Source organism: Sesamum indicum, linkage group LG1 (assembly GCF_026168435.1).
Source record: "Sesamum indicum cultivar Baizhima isolate 11 linkage group LG1, ASM2616843v1, whole genome shotgun sequence".
Taxonomy (NCBI): Eukaryota; Viridiplantae; Streptophyta; class Magnoliopsida; order Lamiales; family Pedaliaceae; genus Sesamum; species Sesamum indicum.
In genome coordinates, this window is record NC_142657.1 from 1,369,518 (window position 1) to 1,389,052 (window position 19,535).

Genomic DNA, 19,535 nt, shown 5'->3' on the forward strand with positions numbered 1-19,535 from the left:
GCAATAGGTGTAGTACAAGGTTCATGATGCAGAACTCATTTGATTCATTCTATTGGTTGGGCTGATACGGACTAAGTATCTTCCAAATAAATGTAAGAATATAATTCATAATTTAATATGGTATTTTGGATCGTGTTTCATAAAAATTAAATTAAAATTTAATGGAATGAACTTGTTGTTCTACGAATCTTAAAATAAAAAAAGTATATATAATTAATCAAAAAATAAAAAAAAATATTTATAATTATTTCAAATCTCATTGAGATGGTTGTAATATATTGTAAAATAAAAGATGCAGTAGAATTTAAAATAAAAATTCAATTAGTGGTTGAGTGCAAGTGCTATTTAAAAGCATCTTGCGGATGGAAAATTTTATATTGGACCTGATTCAGTCAAATTTGAGTTAATCATATGAAAAATATAATATACTTGCAAATGTGATTAATATGCAGGAAAAAATGACCGATCATATAATAAATATATTACACTTGCTGTAATTGATTTGATTCGATTTAATCTGATCCGAAGTAAAATTTTCCGTTGTGGAGAGAGAAAGGGAGGGAGAGAGTATAGCATCACCGTCATCAGTGTCTGGCCTAGAGGAAGAGAGGCACCTGGTGGGATTCCACGGTGGCGGAAAGCCAAAAAGGAACGGCGAGAACACCTCTGGCACCTCCAAAAGGAGGCGTTCCAGCTGGCAAACCACTACTTGGTGTTTCAGGGGGTGATCTTCACCGCATTCTGCGGCAGTCACTACTGACGGGTTCCATTCGCCCTCCCTTCTCTCGTCGGATCTCTCAACCTCTGCACTCTCTCCACCATCGCCTTCAAGTACAAGACCACCTTGGACGACATGGATAGGAACGCAGTCATGGAGCCCAGAGTCGATTGTGGTGGGGTGGAAGAGGATCTGGCAACTGCTGTATGTTTTAGGTTGCATGAGTCTGTATACCTCTGTTCGTCCGTAAAATGTGTGTGTTGGTGTGTGCGAGTGCGTGTATTTGTGTTGTATTAAATATATTTTATATATATATATACATATATATATAAAGATGCTAAGTTTGAAATTGTGAGGCGGTGGGGAGTGGCTGTCATGCCACTTTCCACCCCTTCTTTCTTATTTTATTTTTAATTTTTTCAATAATTACAATTACGGCCTACTTAATTTTTTAATTGATCTAATTCGTTCTTAAATATTATAATGGCTCTAATTTACTTGGTTCCAATTTCGATCTATAAGTTATTTATAATTAAATCTAATTTTTTTTAATAATTATTAATTAATTGACCAATTATATATAAAATTCTATTGACACCACAGAAAATATAATATTTATTTTTATATTTTTAATTGGTTCGTTGACTTGTATAAATTGTTTCAGTCTTTATTTATTTATATTTTTTGTGAATCAATTGTAATTGAGTCAGACATAATCAAAAGTCTAAATATAAACGATAACTTGAAATTAATAATTTGCTTAAATTGAAAGAATTATATATATATATATATATATATATATGTAGTTGGGGGTGCATTCATGCATGATATTGGGCAAAAAACTTGAAAATATTAGAGATAGATGGTTCTTTATTATTTGTTGCAATTTGTAATAAACTTAGTGCAATTTTATTATTTAATTCTTTTCAAGAATTAGTGATTTTTGTTTTATATAAAATTCTTTAAACATTGAAATTCCCAAAAAACAGTGTAAGATGTGGTGCTAAGTGTCTTATGAAATAAGAAGCCAGATGTGGGGGTAGCAGAAAATCAAGGAAAGAAGAAACTGCGTTTGCCGGGAGTCGAACCCGGGTCTATTGCTTGGAAGGCAATTATCCTAACCGTTGGACTACAAACGCTTTGTTGTTCGTTGTTTCTGCGATGTGTTGGATGAATGAGGACTAAACTTGTAACCATGGGCTGCACTGTCATGGGCTTAGATAAGAATCAAACCCACAAATTATTAAATTTTCTTTTTGTTTTTCCCTATAGGAACTCAATTTTCTCAATTACTTATATTCTACTTGATTAATTTTAGGGTTATTTACACGTAAAATCCCTCTAAAAATATTAAATTATAATTTTCTCTAAAAAAAAATTTTAATTACAGTTACACCCCCTTCAAAATTTCTTGATTTACATATAACCACATTCCATTAGAATTTCGATGAAAAATACTGACGTAAAGAAAAATAATTACATAAAATTTTAATTTTACTTATCATTTAATATTTTTATGTATATTTTTATACTTATAAAGAACTAAATATAATATATATATATATATATATATGAAATAGGGTTAACATCATTATATTTTTTCCATCATAATAATAAAATTATTACATGAAAATATTAAATAAGGGGTAAAATTAAAAATTTATGTAATTTTCTTACTAACATCAGTATTTTTCATCTAAATCATAACAAAATGGGTCAGATGTTAACAGTGAATCTATTCCCCACCCATATACACATCATTTCTTCTTCTTCTTTTTTTATTTTTTAAAGAACAAATTACCGTTTATACATTTAAAATATTTACTTTTTTGGGTAAATGTAAGTTTTATTAATAAAACAAGATCGTACAGTACAATAGTTAAAAACATTTACTTTTACAAAAATCATGTGAAAATATGTTGGCATCTTCTTATGTATTGAAATGACATAATTAGGTAGCTCTAGGGAAAGCCTATGTTAAATTTTCAAAAAGGAAGGCCAGCGGATGTCAAAAATCAAAATTCCATATGATTGGTTGCAAAATTCCCGGAACAAATCACATGCGATTTGAAAAATATACAGGAATAATTATATTTACATTCTTTTATTTTTTATCTATTTACATAAATTGTTCTTGATTTTTAGATGATTACACATGCACTCATCAGAAACGTTAACACCAGTTACACAAAAATCATCTCTAATTTTTTAAAGAATTACACATGTCCAGAAACGTCAATAACATTACACGAAACTATCCCTATTTTTCGATTGTACTTAGTGTTAATTTATTTAATTATACAAAACCAAAATTAGTTTATACAAACAACTCATAGGTCACGGCTTGTAAATAAAATTATCCGAAAAATGTTTTCATGGGATTTTCATACGTCTTTAAGGCCTCGTTTACTTTGAAGAGTGGGATTAAGTCGGGATAAATATCAAATATTTTTGTATCTAGGGACAAATATGTAAAATCACATATAATTTCCCTCAAGTATGTTTGGTGAAATAATAAATTCGATAAAATCTGGTGGAATTTAAATTATGTTTTTATCATAAATTCGAGTAATAGAAAACAAAGAATTAAATTGAATATTTTAAAAATATTCAGCTCAATCCCGACACGTAAACAAAGTCCAAATCGTTGGTACTAGGCCGTTGTTAAGACAAGAACCTAAATCTTTAAACTTTTAAATGTCTAATCAATTAATGTTTTTCTGTCGAAACAAGAATAAGTCGACACCTATATAGTTGCTACTGCGATGATATCGACACTTAATCCTACTCTTTACTGTTCAAATTTTAAATTACGATTTCTAAGCAGGTTGAATTTTTTAATAGCAATTTCTTTAATTGCATCTTGTATTACATATAATATACATGGCACCTTATGTATATAATTTTTTTTAATTATCTTTAAATTATTTCTAAAAATATAAAATTATATTTTTTTAAAAAAATTAAAATTATACTTACACCACTTTTAGAAAAATTCAATTTGATACATGGCCCTTGTCCGTTATAATTTAGATAGAAAATGCTAACATCAATAATATATATATATATATATCTATAAATTTATAATTTTATTTCTCATTTAATATTTTTTTCTAAAATTTCGTATTTTTAGAAGGGTCTAAATATTATTAACCCTTTTAAAATTAAATAAATGGCATAATTTTGAATATATGTTGTATATTTACAAACATGATAAAATTCAAAATAAAAAAATTCAATCCGATTTATGACGTATAAGTTTTCTCTTTTCCAACCCCACAGAGGATGTTTGGGAAGTCGAATTGAATTTTTTATTGCAATTTCATGTCATATGTAAAAGAATTTTCAAAACATAAATAGAAATGGTTAAATTTATTTTGACCTCTTGTGATATGAAAAAATATCAAAAAGCCTCCTATAAAAATTGAAGTATCAATAATCACCCTTATGTTATGAACAATGACTCGTACTGTCCCTTAATCAATCTGGACTCGTTTTTTAAGGACATTAACTAAAATGTCCCTCCATATATATGAGGAGAAATTGTATATTTATGTATTATATTATATAAATTTTAATTAAAATATACATATAATATATCTACAGTATATAAAATTAAAATCTTTATATGAGAAAAATTATTTTTTTGTTATGTTAAATATATTCAGTACTAATTTAATTCGATAATTATGCTCATATTTTATGCATTAAGTTTCAAAATAGATTAAATTTAGTTTTTTGATGGGCCGAAATTTTGATTTTTAACCGAAAATAACATAACATGCCAATTAAATATGTTTTTATTATTTTTGTTCTACGTAATTTTAGAAAATGAGTTAGATCACATGTTGAATATGATTATATTATATGTATTATTATAATTTATAAAAATAAAAATATTATTTTTAAAAAAATAAATAAATCATCCCATCCCCACTTCTACCCATGACCGCTTCCCCCGCTCCCCCTTCCCCACCCACCCCGATTGCCGCCTCCCACACGGAGGGGGCAATGGCGACACTGCTGGTTTCCATTTGGGCAACGACGGTCGTCCTAGCTGTTGGGCAACCATCATTGGCCACTTTTAAAAAAATAATAATTTTAATTTATTTAATTATTTAATTAAAAAATATTATATTAAAAATCACCATAGTGTTTGAATTTGTATTTTGAGTGTTTTGTTTTGGTGTTTTGAAGATCAAAAGAGAAAATAAAGATAAATAAGTATGTGTTTGAGATAAATGATATGTTTTGATATAATATAAAATAGTTTAATATAAGTGGTGTATGTTTGATGTTGGGATTTGAGAGACAAAGGTTACTGTTGATTGTCAAGCCGTGTCTTTTTTTATATATATTTATTAATATAAGTGTGTATGTATATAGTAATTTGCTTGTTAGTGAAATAGGTCGGTTATGCTTGAGCTCTCATTCCTGTGCCTGTGGTTCGATCAGTTGCAATCGCATCTTCCCTTACTTATTGTCTAAGCACGCAAGGCGCGAAAGCACTCAACTTAGCTAGGCATCAAACAGCTTTCTATGCATTTCAGATAGCTGCTTTGAGAGGCGCTAGGTCAGTGTAACCAACGCCTGAAAGCAAATCATCGCCAGTCACAAGCAGCCTTACAATGCTCGGGTTTGTGCCCGATAACACCACATAAAGCTGGTACCAAAACCCATTCATACTCAACTGGAATTCTAGTTTGAATCCCTTCATTGTTCATCAGTAGAACCTCTTTTGGGAACTCCGAATTCGGCATAACTTCGACGCAGACCCTAACATAGGCCAATCTCTCTCTTGGGAGAATCACACCAAAGTGGATTGCCTATCTGCCTTCAAAAGGATTTCGGCTCTGGGTATGCTCGACCCCATTAGGGGAGAATCAACGGAGCTTGAAAGCTTATACTAAAGAAAGGTAATTCCCAGGATAGAAGTGTCTCGTCAGCAGAGATTGAAACTAATAGCAAAGAAGGCCAAGCCAGGTGCCTTTAGTAATCGAAAGAGTCTCGCAGCTAGCTCGTATGACTTTGAGAGGAATGAGTAAGAACGAGAGGGAGAGGTATGAAGTCACTCGACTGAAAGGAGAGGATGGGTGTAATTGAGAACACAAAGAAAATCTCGACAAATCAAGGTGAGTCAAAAATTCTACAAACACATCAAAATAAATAATGCCGAAAGGTCCTTTGATTTATTTGTGACCTATGAGGAGCCGTATGAGGTGAAAATCTCATGTACGGTTCTGTAATAGCGACGGGAACAGTGATGTTATCATCGACTATGATTATCTAACAGTTCAAGTACAGTTGATATTCAACGTGATATTGGACTTTCTTTTTATCATCCGAAAACCCCAAGACAGCAGAATTTAAGCACCTACCCCAAAAACAATTTAACCCAGATTTCTTTATTGTTTCATTAATAATGTGATCAATATTTTCTAAATAGAAATCCATTAGAATAAAATATAGCAAACCAAGGCCTCTGGTAGGTTTTCGTTTAGTTTGAACAACTCCTAAGATTCGATCCAACGGATTACTATCTTTATCTAGTTGAAGCTTTAAAACAAATGATTCCACCAGCGCCCTGATAGTACTATCCTCCACCAAATGATAAACCTTTAATAGTATATATTTATGTTAAGTACAAAATATTTAAATAGTGAAAGTTGAAAAAAATTGCAATTAATAGTTAAATGCATTATAATAATGTGTTGAAAATTTATTCGTTAGACTTTTTTTTTCGGAGTGATAAATTTTAATAGATAATTGAAGTAATAAAAAATTAAACTTAAGTATGTAGTATTGGTATATTGTTCTCAATATACAAAAATACTAAAGTATTTCATTAAGGTAGAAAATTTTTACATATTTTTACTCACCAACATTAATATTAAATATTTTTAATCATGAGTTTCATAAGTTAATAATTATTTTTATATATAATTATTAATTAGATTTAACATATATTATATAATATAAAATATATATAATACAAATAACTTTAAAATAAAAAACAAAGAAAGCTCATCTGTTTCGGTCTCACGGACCAATAAAAATAATTTTAAAATGTTCCCCTGCTTTTGGGTCAAAACCAACAAAAATAAAAACACACCTAGATTCAAATATAAGTTGTGTTTTTATTCAATCCAAACATTGATTTGGTCGAAATGGGCCAAAACATAAATCCAAACACAGTATACAGTTTTCAGATCCATATTTGCGGTAAGCGTGCGTGTACTACCAACTCTTATCTTGGGAAGTTTTTTGAATACTTTTTTCATATCATAAGAGGTGTAATTGATACTTTAATTTTTTAAATTGTTCTTTTTAATATTTTCGATATCGCAAGGGATGTTCTTATATTTTTTCCTCAATAAAAAATATAATTTTTATGTACATGACATGACATGTATATATAAAATTCAATATAAATTAGAATAAGAAGTTGAACCCAACGATGTAAATTACACATAAACAAACTCCCTAGAAACACACACACACACACATCTGTCTCATATTCTCCCCCACCCGACTTTCACCTTTTCACCCTTCTCCACAAATGCAGCCCGCCACGCTTCCTCTGCTACAAAAACAGAGTTTCTCAGAGTTCAAACACAAAGAAACCATCACCGCACCCTCACCCTCGCCCTGAAAAAGTTTGCTCTCTTTTCTTTCTTTCTTTCCTTCAACTTCTTTTCTGCTTTCTTGGCCCGTTTTCCCAAATGGGTTCTCCTCGCCATGAACAAGATGCAACCAAAGCAAACCCTCAATTCGTCAACGGGCCCGTAATCGTTGGAGCCGGGCCCTCGGGCCTGGCAGTTGCAGCCTGTCTCCAACAACATGGCGTTCCCTCACTGATTCTCGAAAGAAGCGATTGTATAGCTTCTTTATGGCAACAAAAGACCTACGACAGACTCAAACTCCATCTCCCCAAACACTTCTGTCAGCTCCCTTTGCTTACTTTCCCTCCAGACTTCCCCAAATACCCCACCAAGTATCAGTTCATTTCTTACATGGAGTCCTACGCCAAACACTTCTCAATCGGGCCCAGGTTCAAACAGTCTGTTTCCAGAGCTGAATACGATTTCGTAACCGGGCTCTGGAGAGTGCAAACTCAGGATTCTCTGTACTATTCCAGGTGGTTGATAGTCGCCACGGGCGAAAACGCCGAGCCTGTTATACCAGAGATTCCAGGGATTGAGAGGTTTCCAGGGCCCGTCATTCACACCAGTGTTTACAAGTCGGGCTCTGAGTTTCGAAACCAAAGGGTTCTGATCGTGGGGTGTGGGAATTCCGGCATGGAAGTCAGCTTAGACCTCTGCAGACACAATGCCAGCCCTCACATGGTGGTCAGAAACTCGGTAGGCACAACTTGATAGGAAATTCTAGTTCAGCCCTGACCAAACCTGAATCAATTATATAATAAATATACACATGTTAAGTGTAATATACTTACCACGTGTTTAGTTTGATTTGGTAAAACTTAATTTGGATAAGATTTTTCCCACTTTATTATCTTTTCAGACACATTAAAACAAGGTCAAATTAATTTTTTTTTGGGTGATTTTAGGTTCATGTTCTACCAAGAGAAGTGTTTGGATTGTCCACATTTGCAATAGCAATGGAACTTCTCAAATGGCTGCCTTTAAAGCTAGTGGACAAGCTCCTCCTCCTGGTGGCAAACGTCACCTTAGGCAACACCGAGAGATTAGGCCTCCGGCGGCCTAAAACCGGTCCTATCGAGCTCAAGAACGCCACCGGAAAGACCCCAGTGCTCGACGTTGGAGCACTCTCACACATCAAATCAGGCAGAATTAAGGTAATAACATAAGCGATCATGAAACTACTCATCCATAATGAACCTAATTAACTACTTTCTATCTTTTCCTAAATGCATGTATTGTGAATAATGCAAACAGATAATGGAAGGTGTGAGGGAGATAACAAGAACAGGATCAGCCAAGTTCATGGATGGCCAAGAAAAGGAATTTGACTCTATAATCTTGGCAACAGGGTACAAAAGCAATGTGCCCACTTGGCTCAAGGTATACAGCATTATGTGAATATTGTAATTCAGATTGAGTTTGGTCGAATCTAAACAAAATACATGACAAGTGCAATACACTTGTCGTATAATTGATATACAGTTCAGATAAAATGATCAATTACATAATAAATACATTACACTTACACTGTAATTGATTTGATTCGATTAAACCTTAATTAAATAAGAATTTTTCTGTAGAATCATCCAATAGTGATAGGTTTTCATGTGTTTTTTTTTTCCTTAGTGTTTTGTTGTTTGTCTGTCTTCACAGTCTCACATCGCTTTCGGGCTTACTCAAACAGTGGGCTACAAAGGGTTTTCTTACAGTACTGCTGCACGAAAAAGAGAAAATCTGATGGCATTTGTTTGGATCATTCCCCCCTACAACCCCCTACCCATGAAAACAACTATTTTTATTGTCCGATTTGATTGAAACCTCAATTTTGTCCTAAAAATGAGTTCTAATTTTATATATACTTCAAATTTCTTGTCCTAAAAATGAGTTTTAAGTTTATATATCATTCAAATTTCTTGTTTTCGTTGGATGTAGAATATTGATAGCCCGCATTCAAACATCGAGAAGTATTCTTGGCTTCATAAATGACGTTAAAATGGTAGGTTTTTTTAGGTGAAAAGATGGATAATAATGAAAGCAAATGTTAGGCTCAAGATATTTAATCTTTTTTTTTTCTAATGATTATCTTCAGATATTTTATTCTCCTAATTCTTTTTATCTATTTATATATTAAATTATCGTTACGCATATTTTTATACAAAATTATAATCTCTTTAATTTTTTTTTGTCGATATATTCTATTTATGCACATTTCAAATTAATATAAGTTGTTCAAAAAATTATTGATTTTAATTAGTTTTTTATTTTTATTTTCTTTGATATAATTAATTAATATAATAAAAATTTAAATTATATGCCCACGTGGAGTATGTTTTGATAATTAATTATTAAAAGAATTATATTTTTTTCATGTGATGTTTGCAGGGTACTGATTTTTTCACTGAAATTGGAATGCCCAAGGCACCTTTCCCTAATGGTTGGAAAGGAGAGAAGGGATTGTATGCGGTCGGGTTCACGAGAAAAGGCATCCTTGGGACCTCATCCGACGCTGTAAACATTGCTAGAGACATCGCTGATCAATGGAGGACGTCAACCAACGGCTGGAAAAGCAGTTGAGGTTCTCATATTTTCCCAGAATAGTACGAGGAGAAAAAATATACTTTAATAATTACTGAATTCTTGGAAAGAATTTTGTTGGGGAGAAAACGGAGAGAGTGATTAGTTTCTAGGCTTTATCAGCAAACAGAAATGATCTATATGTTGTAAATTAATCAGTTTTGACTTTTTTTTTTTTATCAATTTTAAAAAAAATGTTGTAAAGCCAAGAAAACAGTGTATTAGCGACGAGATATCAAATAACAATATCAGTAGTTATGTACATTTGATGACAAAAAATTTTTCCGTTCAATTACAATAATGGTGTCGTAATTTTGACAGTGATAGAAATTGTACAGATTATCACTATTGTTTGAAAACCAGTGACAAGATAATTGTAAGATAAATTATCACGATTGAAGCAAATTACACTTTTATTCTCATATGATAGGAGGTTCAACACTTTTAGTCATCTGCTATACGAGAGCTTTTTGAAATAGTTCTAAAATTATTAAAAAAAAAAAACTCGATACATTACTCTGATACTTTACATTATTCAAAATGATCTCAAAAGTGAAAAATTTTGATCAGTTTAATCCTCTGCTTCACGAAATTTATGGGACTAAATATGTCGAGTTTATTTGGGACCATTTTAAAAAATTTGTAAATTAGAGAACTAAAAGTGTTGAATCCCATCCTATCAGACTAAAACCATTGACGAGATAACTGCAATCTAAGTTATTACTATGATAATTTAGTTAGACGTTCATAGTGATCATCACTAAGGTGATGGTTCAAGCGGAACAGACTATACATGCTCATAAAGTAGGTCCTAAAATTGAATCTGTTTGAATACAAAGTTAGTTAAAATACAACCTAATCTAGGTCGCTAAAACGGGTAGGATCGTGACCCACTTATGGCAGTAGGTCGGGTCGAGGACGATTCCAAAGCTCCCTGTAATGTGTATCCTGAGAACAAAGCAACACGTTAGATTTGCTGGGAAGCCCCCAACTAAGGCTCTTTGATGGTTAAGTTAGAATAAGTGGGATCAAATATGATATGAAAGGCTTAAATGTAGTCGAAATATCAGTAAATACACATACATAAATGCTCATGATTGATGATTTTTATAGTTTACCATACCATATTGGGTTGCTCCACGTGGCAACATCTGGAAGAATGTCTGCCAAAAGATCCAACGACTGATAATCCGGGTCTCAGCCTCGGGTCGGATAGGGCGGGTTGGTTCGGCGACCCGATCGATAATCAGCACGTGGATCTTGTCCCCTTTTTGTAATTTGTCTGAAATTGAAGGGCATCTCTGTCATTCTGATCAAAGGGGGGTTATTACCTCTATCACAACCCCGTGATTATGAAGAGTAGTTTTGGTCCACTTTATCACATTTGACCAAGTTATTGCAATAGATTCACCATTTGATTAGTAATTATGACTCAAATCAAACATTTTACAACGATATCTAAACCAAATTGTTACCTTTGTTGTCATTCATTTGCCTTCTTATCCAAATAAAAAATAAAGGGATCGTTACATTTACACTTGACCTATGATTTGTTTATATAAACCAGCCCTAATTTTTAGATAATTACACATGCACTTGCCAAATGCCAATATCACTTACACAAGCCATCCCTCATTCTTTTTAAAAATTACAAACACACCCCTTAAAAATATAAGCATCATTACACAAACTACCCCTATTTTTTTGTTGTTAGGGGTAGTTTTTGTAATTATTACAAAAATAGAAATGATTTATGTAAATAAATCATAGATTAAGGAGTGTAAATGTAATTATTCAAAATACAAAAATCACAATAAAACAATACAATATCTATCATATACTACAATTCATATTATAATTGTGCCATTAATTATTAATTGTCGTATAGTCTATGAAAATACAAAATATAAAAGTAGAGTAGCATATGATTATATTCAATAATAAAAAATAAAAAATTGTAACTTTTTGGAAGTGGTAAAAATAATAATAGTTGGGATGATTGGGGTTTTACCAAAAAGTGGATAGAGAGAGAGGTCTGGCCTTTTACTGAACCGCACTTAACTGTAGGCTTATTTGGTCAGTTTCACGCTTTTACACCTTAGTGAGTTTGAGTTGTAAAGACGAGTAGAGTGCAAGTACATACATCATGTCATGGACATGGGCGTAAGAAGTACGCTTTTACACGCGAAAACACAGAATCTATTGGAAATTGCTTTTTCCTTTTTTCTTTTTTCTGAGTCAATCATTGAACAACATTACATCATCATTCATTTCCAATCCCCTAAAGTTATGGGCATTCCCCCCACCCCCTCTCCCTCCCATCTCTTTTTTTTTTTTTTTTCTACGAAAAAAATTACACGTTTGTTCCACACGATGAAAAATATTATATTTTTGATCTTATAAGATAAAAAGATTATAGTATTTTTCATTTCACAACATAAAATTGTGGCATATTCAGTTCTATAGGAAAAAATTGTAGCATTTCTTTTTGTCTCAAATGCTATAATTTTTTAGCTTATGCGACCAAAGTACTAAGCGTGTAAAGTGTGGGGTCAAAAGTACAACGTTCTCTATCGTGTGGGACCAAAAAAATATGATTTTTCCTTGTATTGATACTTTTGATATTATGTTTAATTACACAAATACCTTCTACTATTTGAAAAATTACAAATATAGCATTTGAGGTTATAGTTGAATTACAAGTGCACTCCATATTTAGTGACCAAGTTTTACAAAAACACCTCTAGGGTATATTATTACACTGCATTTCTCGAGGGACGTACCTGTAATTTTAAAAGTAGAGATCAATATAATTTATCTTAGATATTTATAAAGGTATAATCGTTATATTTATTTATTTTTGGTAATACCCAAATAACTATTTTTGGATGCAAATTCACTTTTCATTTCAATGGAATTGGAATGGGAAATTGGTATAGGTAGTATCCATGTATAGGGAGTGGATAGTGTATGTTTGGTTGTCTTGAGTGTGGAGTTATAATGTACGGATACTTTAGAAAATTATTTGATGTGGTATCGGATGCATATCAGACATGAATATGATTTAAATTATATTTTAGATATATATCTGGCACGACATTCGTGTATTTGAAAATATAAAATAAAAAAAGGACAGACAATAGGCGTGTCTGACATGTTTAATTTGTTTTTTTTTTTTAATAATTTCATAAAATTTTGGATTGTCCTTAAAAAGAGAGGACAAGAAAAAAAAAGGATTCGTGGGCTTAATAAAAAAAATAATAATTAATTCACTCGGCTCAAATTAGAAGTTTTGGTGATGAAATTACTGAAAATTTGAGAGAACGTTGACATGATGATTTAACTAATTTAAATTATTATAAATTTCTCATGACATACTTATTAAAATCAAATGATTATGTATATTTTTGAAGCTACATGTAGTTAAAAATTTAGATGTAAGACATGTTAATTTTATGTTTTATCTTTATATTTTTCATATTGCATATATTAGTTTTATAAAAAATATAAAAATATATATAATAAAAAAAATTATATATAGTCATGTCAGTACTTTATTGTATTCTAATTTTTTTTTATATTTTTCGTATCGCCATATTCATGTTGAATCGTACATATATTATCATGTCCATATCCATACAACAGTTAGTGTGGAGTAGCGTACAGAGGAAAAGTCAAACAGTAGTCTATGGGGGTCACGCTTATTGTTAAGAAGACAATGATAGGGCTTTCACAAGGAATTCTAAGATAGAGAAAGCTCAGAGTCACTGGCGGTGACACACCAAATCAATCACCTCCGCCCACGTTCCAATCTATAATATCATATTTATTTATCTTAATTTATATTTTAATAATACACTTATTATATAATTTACTTGAATACGTGCTCGATCCAACTCCACTCAAATAATTATTTTTTAATGTTGACTAGCAATTGCAATTTTAATTTTCTATTATTAAAAATTCAACATATTTAATTTTTTATTTTTAAAATTATTTTAAAATTAAAAAAACTCAACACATTTAGTCTTATATTCAAGTTTTCATCAACAAGAATACGCGCCATGTGTGTGGCCCTCAATACCAACGGTGTATGGGATACATACATACATATACATATATATATATATATTGTGTGATAGTGATGCAGGGTAGGGCAGAATGGAGGGAGGGTGGGGGGGGGGGGTAGATGTACAAGTATAAATTGGCATGACATGGCATGCATACGTTGTGATCAAGAAGCAGAGGGTGAGAGGGGGGTACTGCTACTGGTACACTGGTACTGCTACGTCCTCATATGGTGGCATGCATGCCATCTTTCCCCTGCCTACCTCCATGCATCCTTCCACCCTATTTTTACCATTCTCCGATTCTTCCCAAATTTGAAACTAATTATATGACAAGTGTAAATATATTTATTTTATAATATATTTTTTTTCCATTTCTATCCCTCTCTCTCCCACACACTTGGATGTAAATATGGACATGTTAGCAACAAAAGTTTTATACTGTATTAACGTGATATAATTCACAGTATCGATATTTTGGGACCTGAATTACATAAAAAAGGAAATTGAGTCCTCATTATATGTATATGTATAGAGACAAGATACAGAAAAGAGAATATATATATGTATATATATGGGATTGGCTACTAATGAATTGAGGTCCACAAGGCAGATAGATAGCCAAGAAATTCTCTTGTCTCTGGTGAATAAGGGGTGTTTGGGTCCACAAAAGTTGAGTGGCAAGTAGCTTTTTGAAGCTGCAAATAATTGACTATTGGGGCTATATATATATATATATATGTGTGTATTGTGCATGTGTTCTCATGACATAGATACCTCTGCCATATGTAAGAGAGACAGCTCCTAGGATGGTCACCTCCTTCCCAAACACATCTCCTAACTTGTAATAATATTTTTACCCATATCCTTAATCTATTTTTTTCTTCTTATCAACTTACTTATACTAGTAATTGGTTTTGGAGGCACCGACACTTTACTTTATGAAAAAGTGCAGGTAATTCCTTTTTCGTATATTGTAAACGAGTAAATTATTTTTTTATAAAAATATATATAATAGCAAAATCCTCTTTGTGTTTTTTAAAATGAAGCAATTTACCTTTTTAGATATGAAGGTAAATTGTTCTATTTCAAGAAAGCACATGAAGATAAATTGGTATTTGTTTTTCACAAGGGACTAATTTGCTCATTTGCAATATTATATGGGTAAATTGTAAGTGGCTTCTTTATATCTAATTGGAGCGGTATCTCCATAAATTTATCTGTGGAAATTGAGATTTCCTAAAAATACTAATTGATGTGTACTAAAGTCCAGCAGTATCACAATAGTCGAAAATTTTCCAATGATTAACCTTCAAATTAAGAGTTAGCACTCGGATACTAGCTTAAGTCAATAAATTGATTTAAAGAATAAATAATAAAAAGTTTAAAGTAATGTGAACATAATGGTGTAATAATTATTGGGATATGATTAAATATGCCAAGAACTTGCTAAAAATACGAGAGAGAGTAGTGCATAAGAATGAGTGATACTTCTTACCGTTAAAGCTGCACAATGACCTTTGTTTAGGTCATCCAAGAGCAAAATCCGAAAGAGGTTACAGCGTGTGATATATCATTTGGAAGCTACAAGAGTTAGCCAACTGAAAAAAGGCAAAATTACATTTTTGGCTCTAACTTTAGGTTGTAGTATTTTTGGTCCTATAACTTACTTCATTTACACATTTAGTCATTTTTTTACGAATTTAATCCTGAATATCTTACATTTGGTCATTTTTTTGATAAATTTAGTCCTGTATTGACAATTTTGATCCGCTTCACACTGTAACAAATCTCATTTTTGTTCCTGTGACTATAAGAATAAATCTCATTTTTGGTCATGTGACTATAAGTTGTTAGGACCAAAATTGTCGACACATGACTAAGGTTGCCAAAAAAGGATCAAATGTGAGATGTTTAGGACTAAATTCATCAATAAAAGTACTAAATATGCAAATAGAGTAAGTTACAGGATCAAAAGTGCTAATGACCTAAAGTTACATGATCAAAAATATAATTATACCAAAAAAAATAACGGATTGCAATTCGTATTTATATTGAATGAGATATGACAGTCTGAAAAGTCATGCTTAGTTTGTTCGAGTCCTGCAGATTCTGTTTTACCTATTACTGTCAGGTCGGCCGTCATCAATTTAGGAAGAGTTTGTTGGGAATTTTCTGATATGATGTGCCTCAATGTGGCAAGAATGCATATGACGTGTTGTCCATGTTGTCTACTAAGTCATCCTAGTGGATTAGACTTCTTTCTGGGCATGCTAGATTGTATAAATAGATGAAATATAGGCTTGATATCTTATTCATATACTAGCAAGATCGAGTCTGATGGGCTAATAGTCGTTATTTTTTCTTTTTTTCCCCCCTAAAAATGAGAGAAATTTCCAAATTTGATTATACTCAATCGATCACACATATAATTAATTATAATAAAGGTATAAAGTATTATATGTACAGCATAAAAGGTAGATTTCAAATTGGACTACTAAATCTATTCCGGCCCAACTTATCATATACTTATAATATTAAAATATTGGCCTAAAACTAATGGGCCTAAATCCAACCCAATTAAAGATCGTCGTTCTCGGAGATTAACGGACGGCCGAAAAAAGGACCGTCATCTGTTCCTCACTTCTCGGTTACTTCTACTCTCATAATTTGAAGCTTTTCATGGAGATTTTCTTGACGAACTGTCAATCTTCAGTCGAACAAACGGCCACAGAAAGGACCATTGATGTATTCATGTATATACAATGCATGTATGCATGCATGCATGCTGTATATATATATATATATATTTAACAATCTGTTCCTCACTTCTCTCGCTTACTGCTTCTACTCGATCTCATACTTTCAAGATTTTATTGGACTTTCTCTTTGAACCCATTTGGAGATTCTTACTTTTGTCACTGTTGCATCGATTTTGTTAAACCAAAAGCTTGCAACTTTTTCTTCTACTTTGAGGGTTTGATCAATGCGAGTGTTTTAAAGGCAAAAAGATTGCGTGTTCTTGCGAGAGATTGTATCTTTCTTGTTCCTCAATTTCTCTGTTATTTGACTTGCAAAGCGTGCCGTAATCACACATGGACCCTGAGAAATGGTAAGCTTTTTCCATTATCTTTTCCTGCAGTTCTTTTCTTGGAAAAGTTCTTAATTTCTTTACCATGTTCGTGTGTGCGCGTGCGTGTGTTTCAAGATTCTTGAGCTATCCCACGTCCCGTTTGATTTTCAGTTTGGGAATGGGTTTGTTTGCAAGTCTATTTTCTTGAAGGCTCTTTTTGTGCTATATATGTATTCTTGAAAATTCATTCTCGCGGTCTGTGAAAAGAATGGGTTGGAGATGCTCTTGCAGGAGTTTTCATATGTACCCTTTAACTTAACGAATGATGCTGGGCATTCTAAGTTGAAGTTCTATGATTTAGGTTGGATGTCCATATTCATGATTACCTTGTAAAGAGGGGTTTCAATGTCTGTCCTCCCGCATTCAAAGTTGAGGCAAGTTTAAACCCTGACTTCAATGGTGAGTAGATGGAAAATTTGAAATCAAAGAGGACAATCACCTTCGTTTTCTTGAGGTGACGAAATCTTGTTTTCTCGTTTCTCAGCTATCGATGTCCCTGCTAGTTTTCTCTTTGAGTTGTGGTCAGTGTTTTGGAATGTAACGAATATCTTGATCACAACTGGAGGAGACATTGATGATGCTGTTGCATCTTGCATTGAGGTAGTCTGTTATTCATAAAACTAGTCTGACCTGTATGCATCTGCATCAATTTTTCAACTTTTGAGCTATTTCTCAAGTATGGTATCAGTTTTTACAAGAAAAATCATCACCTGCTTCCTACATTACATGTTAGAAAATCAATCATCATCCTACATTAAGTTGGTGTTGAAATCTGACAAGCTACTTCACTTATTTGGACAAAAAAGAACATGAAGGCTCTGTTGACGTGGGCAATGGAGTATCAACAACAGCAGGGTGGCCGATTAGAGCAGGTCTACCTTGTTCAATCTTATTACAAGAGATGTATTTTGTACTCCATATCAAACCAGAGCATAGATCTCAAGTTTAATGGTGGATTCGTTTCCTAACATGCTCTTTTCATACATTTCGAGGTCTAAAAAGAACAGATTGCATTAAGGAGAAGGCACCGTATGTCCTCAGAAACTACAAATGGCAAGTAAACATTTTGTTTTCAGTTTACCTGAGCCTGCAAATTTCTGAAATTTACGCTTCTCAGCAGCTTTTAAGACGTTTTTTTATCCTATTTCGGTGATAGCATGACTAGATGTTATGTTAAAACTACTGAAAATGTGGATTCCTGCAAACATCATTGCAAAAACATTCTTTTATCATGCTTGGAAGAAATTAACTTTTCAGTTAATTGTATGTGATCCCATTTCCGAGTAGTGTAATAAACTCTTCAAAGAAGTTATTCTGACTGGGTGGGATTTATGCTATCCAGAGCTCAGACTTGCAGAAGTGAATTCCATCGACGCTAGTTCTAGTATGGTCATTGCTTGCCACTTCTCAGCAGACGGCAAGCTGCTTGCAACCTCTGATCACGACAAAAAGGTCGGTGTCCAACTAGGTGCCTATAAGACGCTGATAAAATTTGATTGATTTATAGCTCTACTGAGATGATCGATGTGAAATTATGTGTACCATGATATACAGGCCGTTCTATGGCACACCAACACTTTGGAGGGAAAAGCTACACTTGAAGAACACACGTCGGTTATAACTGATATCCGTTTTAGTCCTTGCATGACGCGCCTTGCTACATCATCTCTCGATAAAACTGTCAGAGTCTGGGATACAAACAATGTTAGTTGATGATACTTATTGATTTATTTGAGATACTGATCTCCGCTGATCCTTATTCTTGATGTCTGCTGCAGCCACACACTTCACTTTGTAAGTTTACCAGACATAATTGCGGTGTAATGTCACTGGATTTCCATCCGAACAAAGATATTGTGTGTTCTTCCGATGCCAATGGAGAGATAAAATACTGGAGTGTTAACAGTGGTGGCTGTGCGACAGTTTTCAAGGTAAAGAACTCGAACAAACAAGTAAAAGAGTGACTTACAGGATGTTTTTGTCTGTCTGATATTCCTACTTTTTGGTCGGTTAAGGACTGCGCTTGCCAAGTGAGATTCCAGCCCCTTATTGCTAGATTCTTAGCCGCAGCTACTGCGAATGCTGTATTGATTCTTGATGCAGAGACACAAACATGTTACCATACTCTGAAGGTCTGATCCCGTTGATGAGTTCTGATTCTATATTTAATCGTGGATGGGTTACAATTAAATCATGAATCTTGTCCTTAATATGGCGTGACTGCCCATACTTATGTATTGCCATAGGGTCACCAAGAACCTATTCATTCAGTTTGCTGGGACCATTCCGGAGAGCTGTTGGCATCCGTCAGCGACAAGTCAGTGAGAATTTGGACAATGGGGACTGGAAATGAATGGGTTTGTCTGAATGAGCATAAG

At 32.9% G+C, this 19,535-nt stretch overlaps 1 protein-coding gene and 1 non-coding gene across 2 annotated transcripts; one reads left to right on the forward strand and one right to left on the reverse strand.

The window, feature by feature from the left end:
* Positions 1-1,785: 1,785 nt before the first annotated feature.
* On the reverse strand, positions 1,786-1,857 carry TRNAG-UCC (transfer RNA glycine (anticodon UCC)). Its single transcript has one exon. It is a non-coding gene; the product is annotated as a tRNA-Gly (tRNA).
* Positions 1,858-7,196: 5,339 nt separating this feature from the next.
* Positions 7,197-10,222, forward strand: YUC4 (Flavin-binding monooxygenase family protein). The gene is made up of 4 exons (XM_011088269.3): positions 7,197-8,079; positions 8,289-8,537; positions 8,638-8,763; positions 9,766-10,222. The coding sequence occupies exons 1-4, from the start codon at positions 7,441-7,443 to the stop codon at positions 9,955-9,957; spliced, it is 1,206 nt and encodes a 401-aa protein (XP_011086571.2). The 5' UTR covers positions 7,197-7,440; the 3' UTR covers positions 9,958-10,222.
* Positions 10,223-19,535: the final 9,313 nt, after the last annotated feature.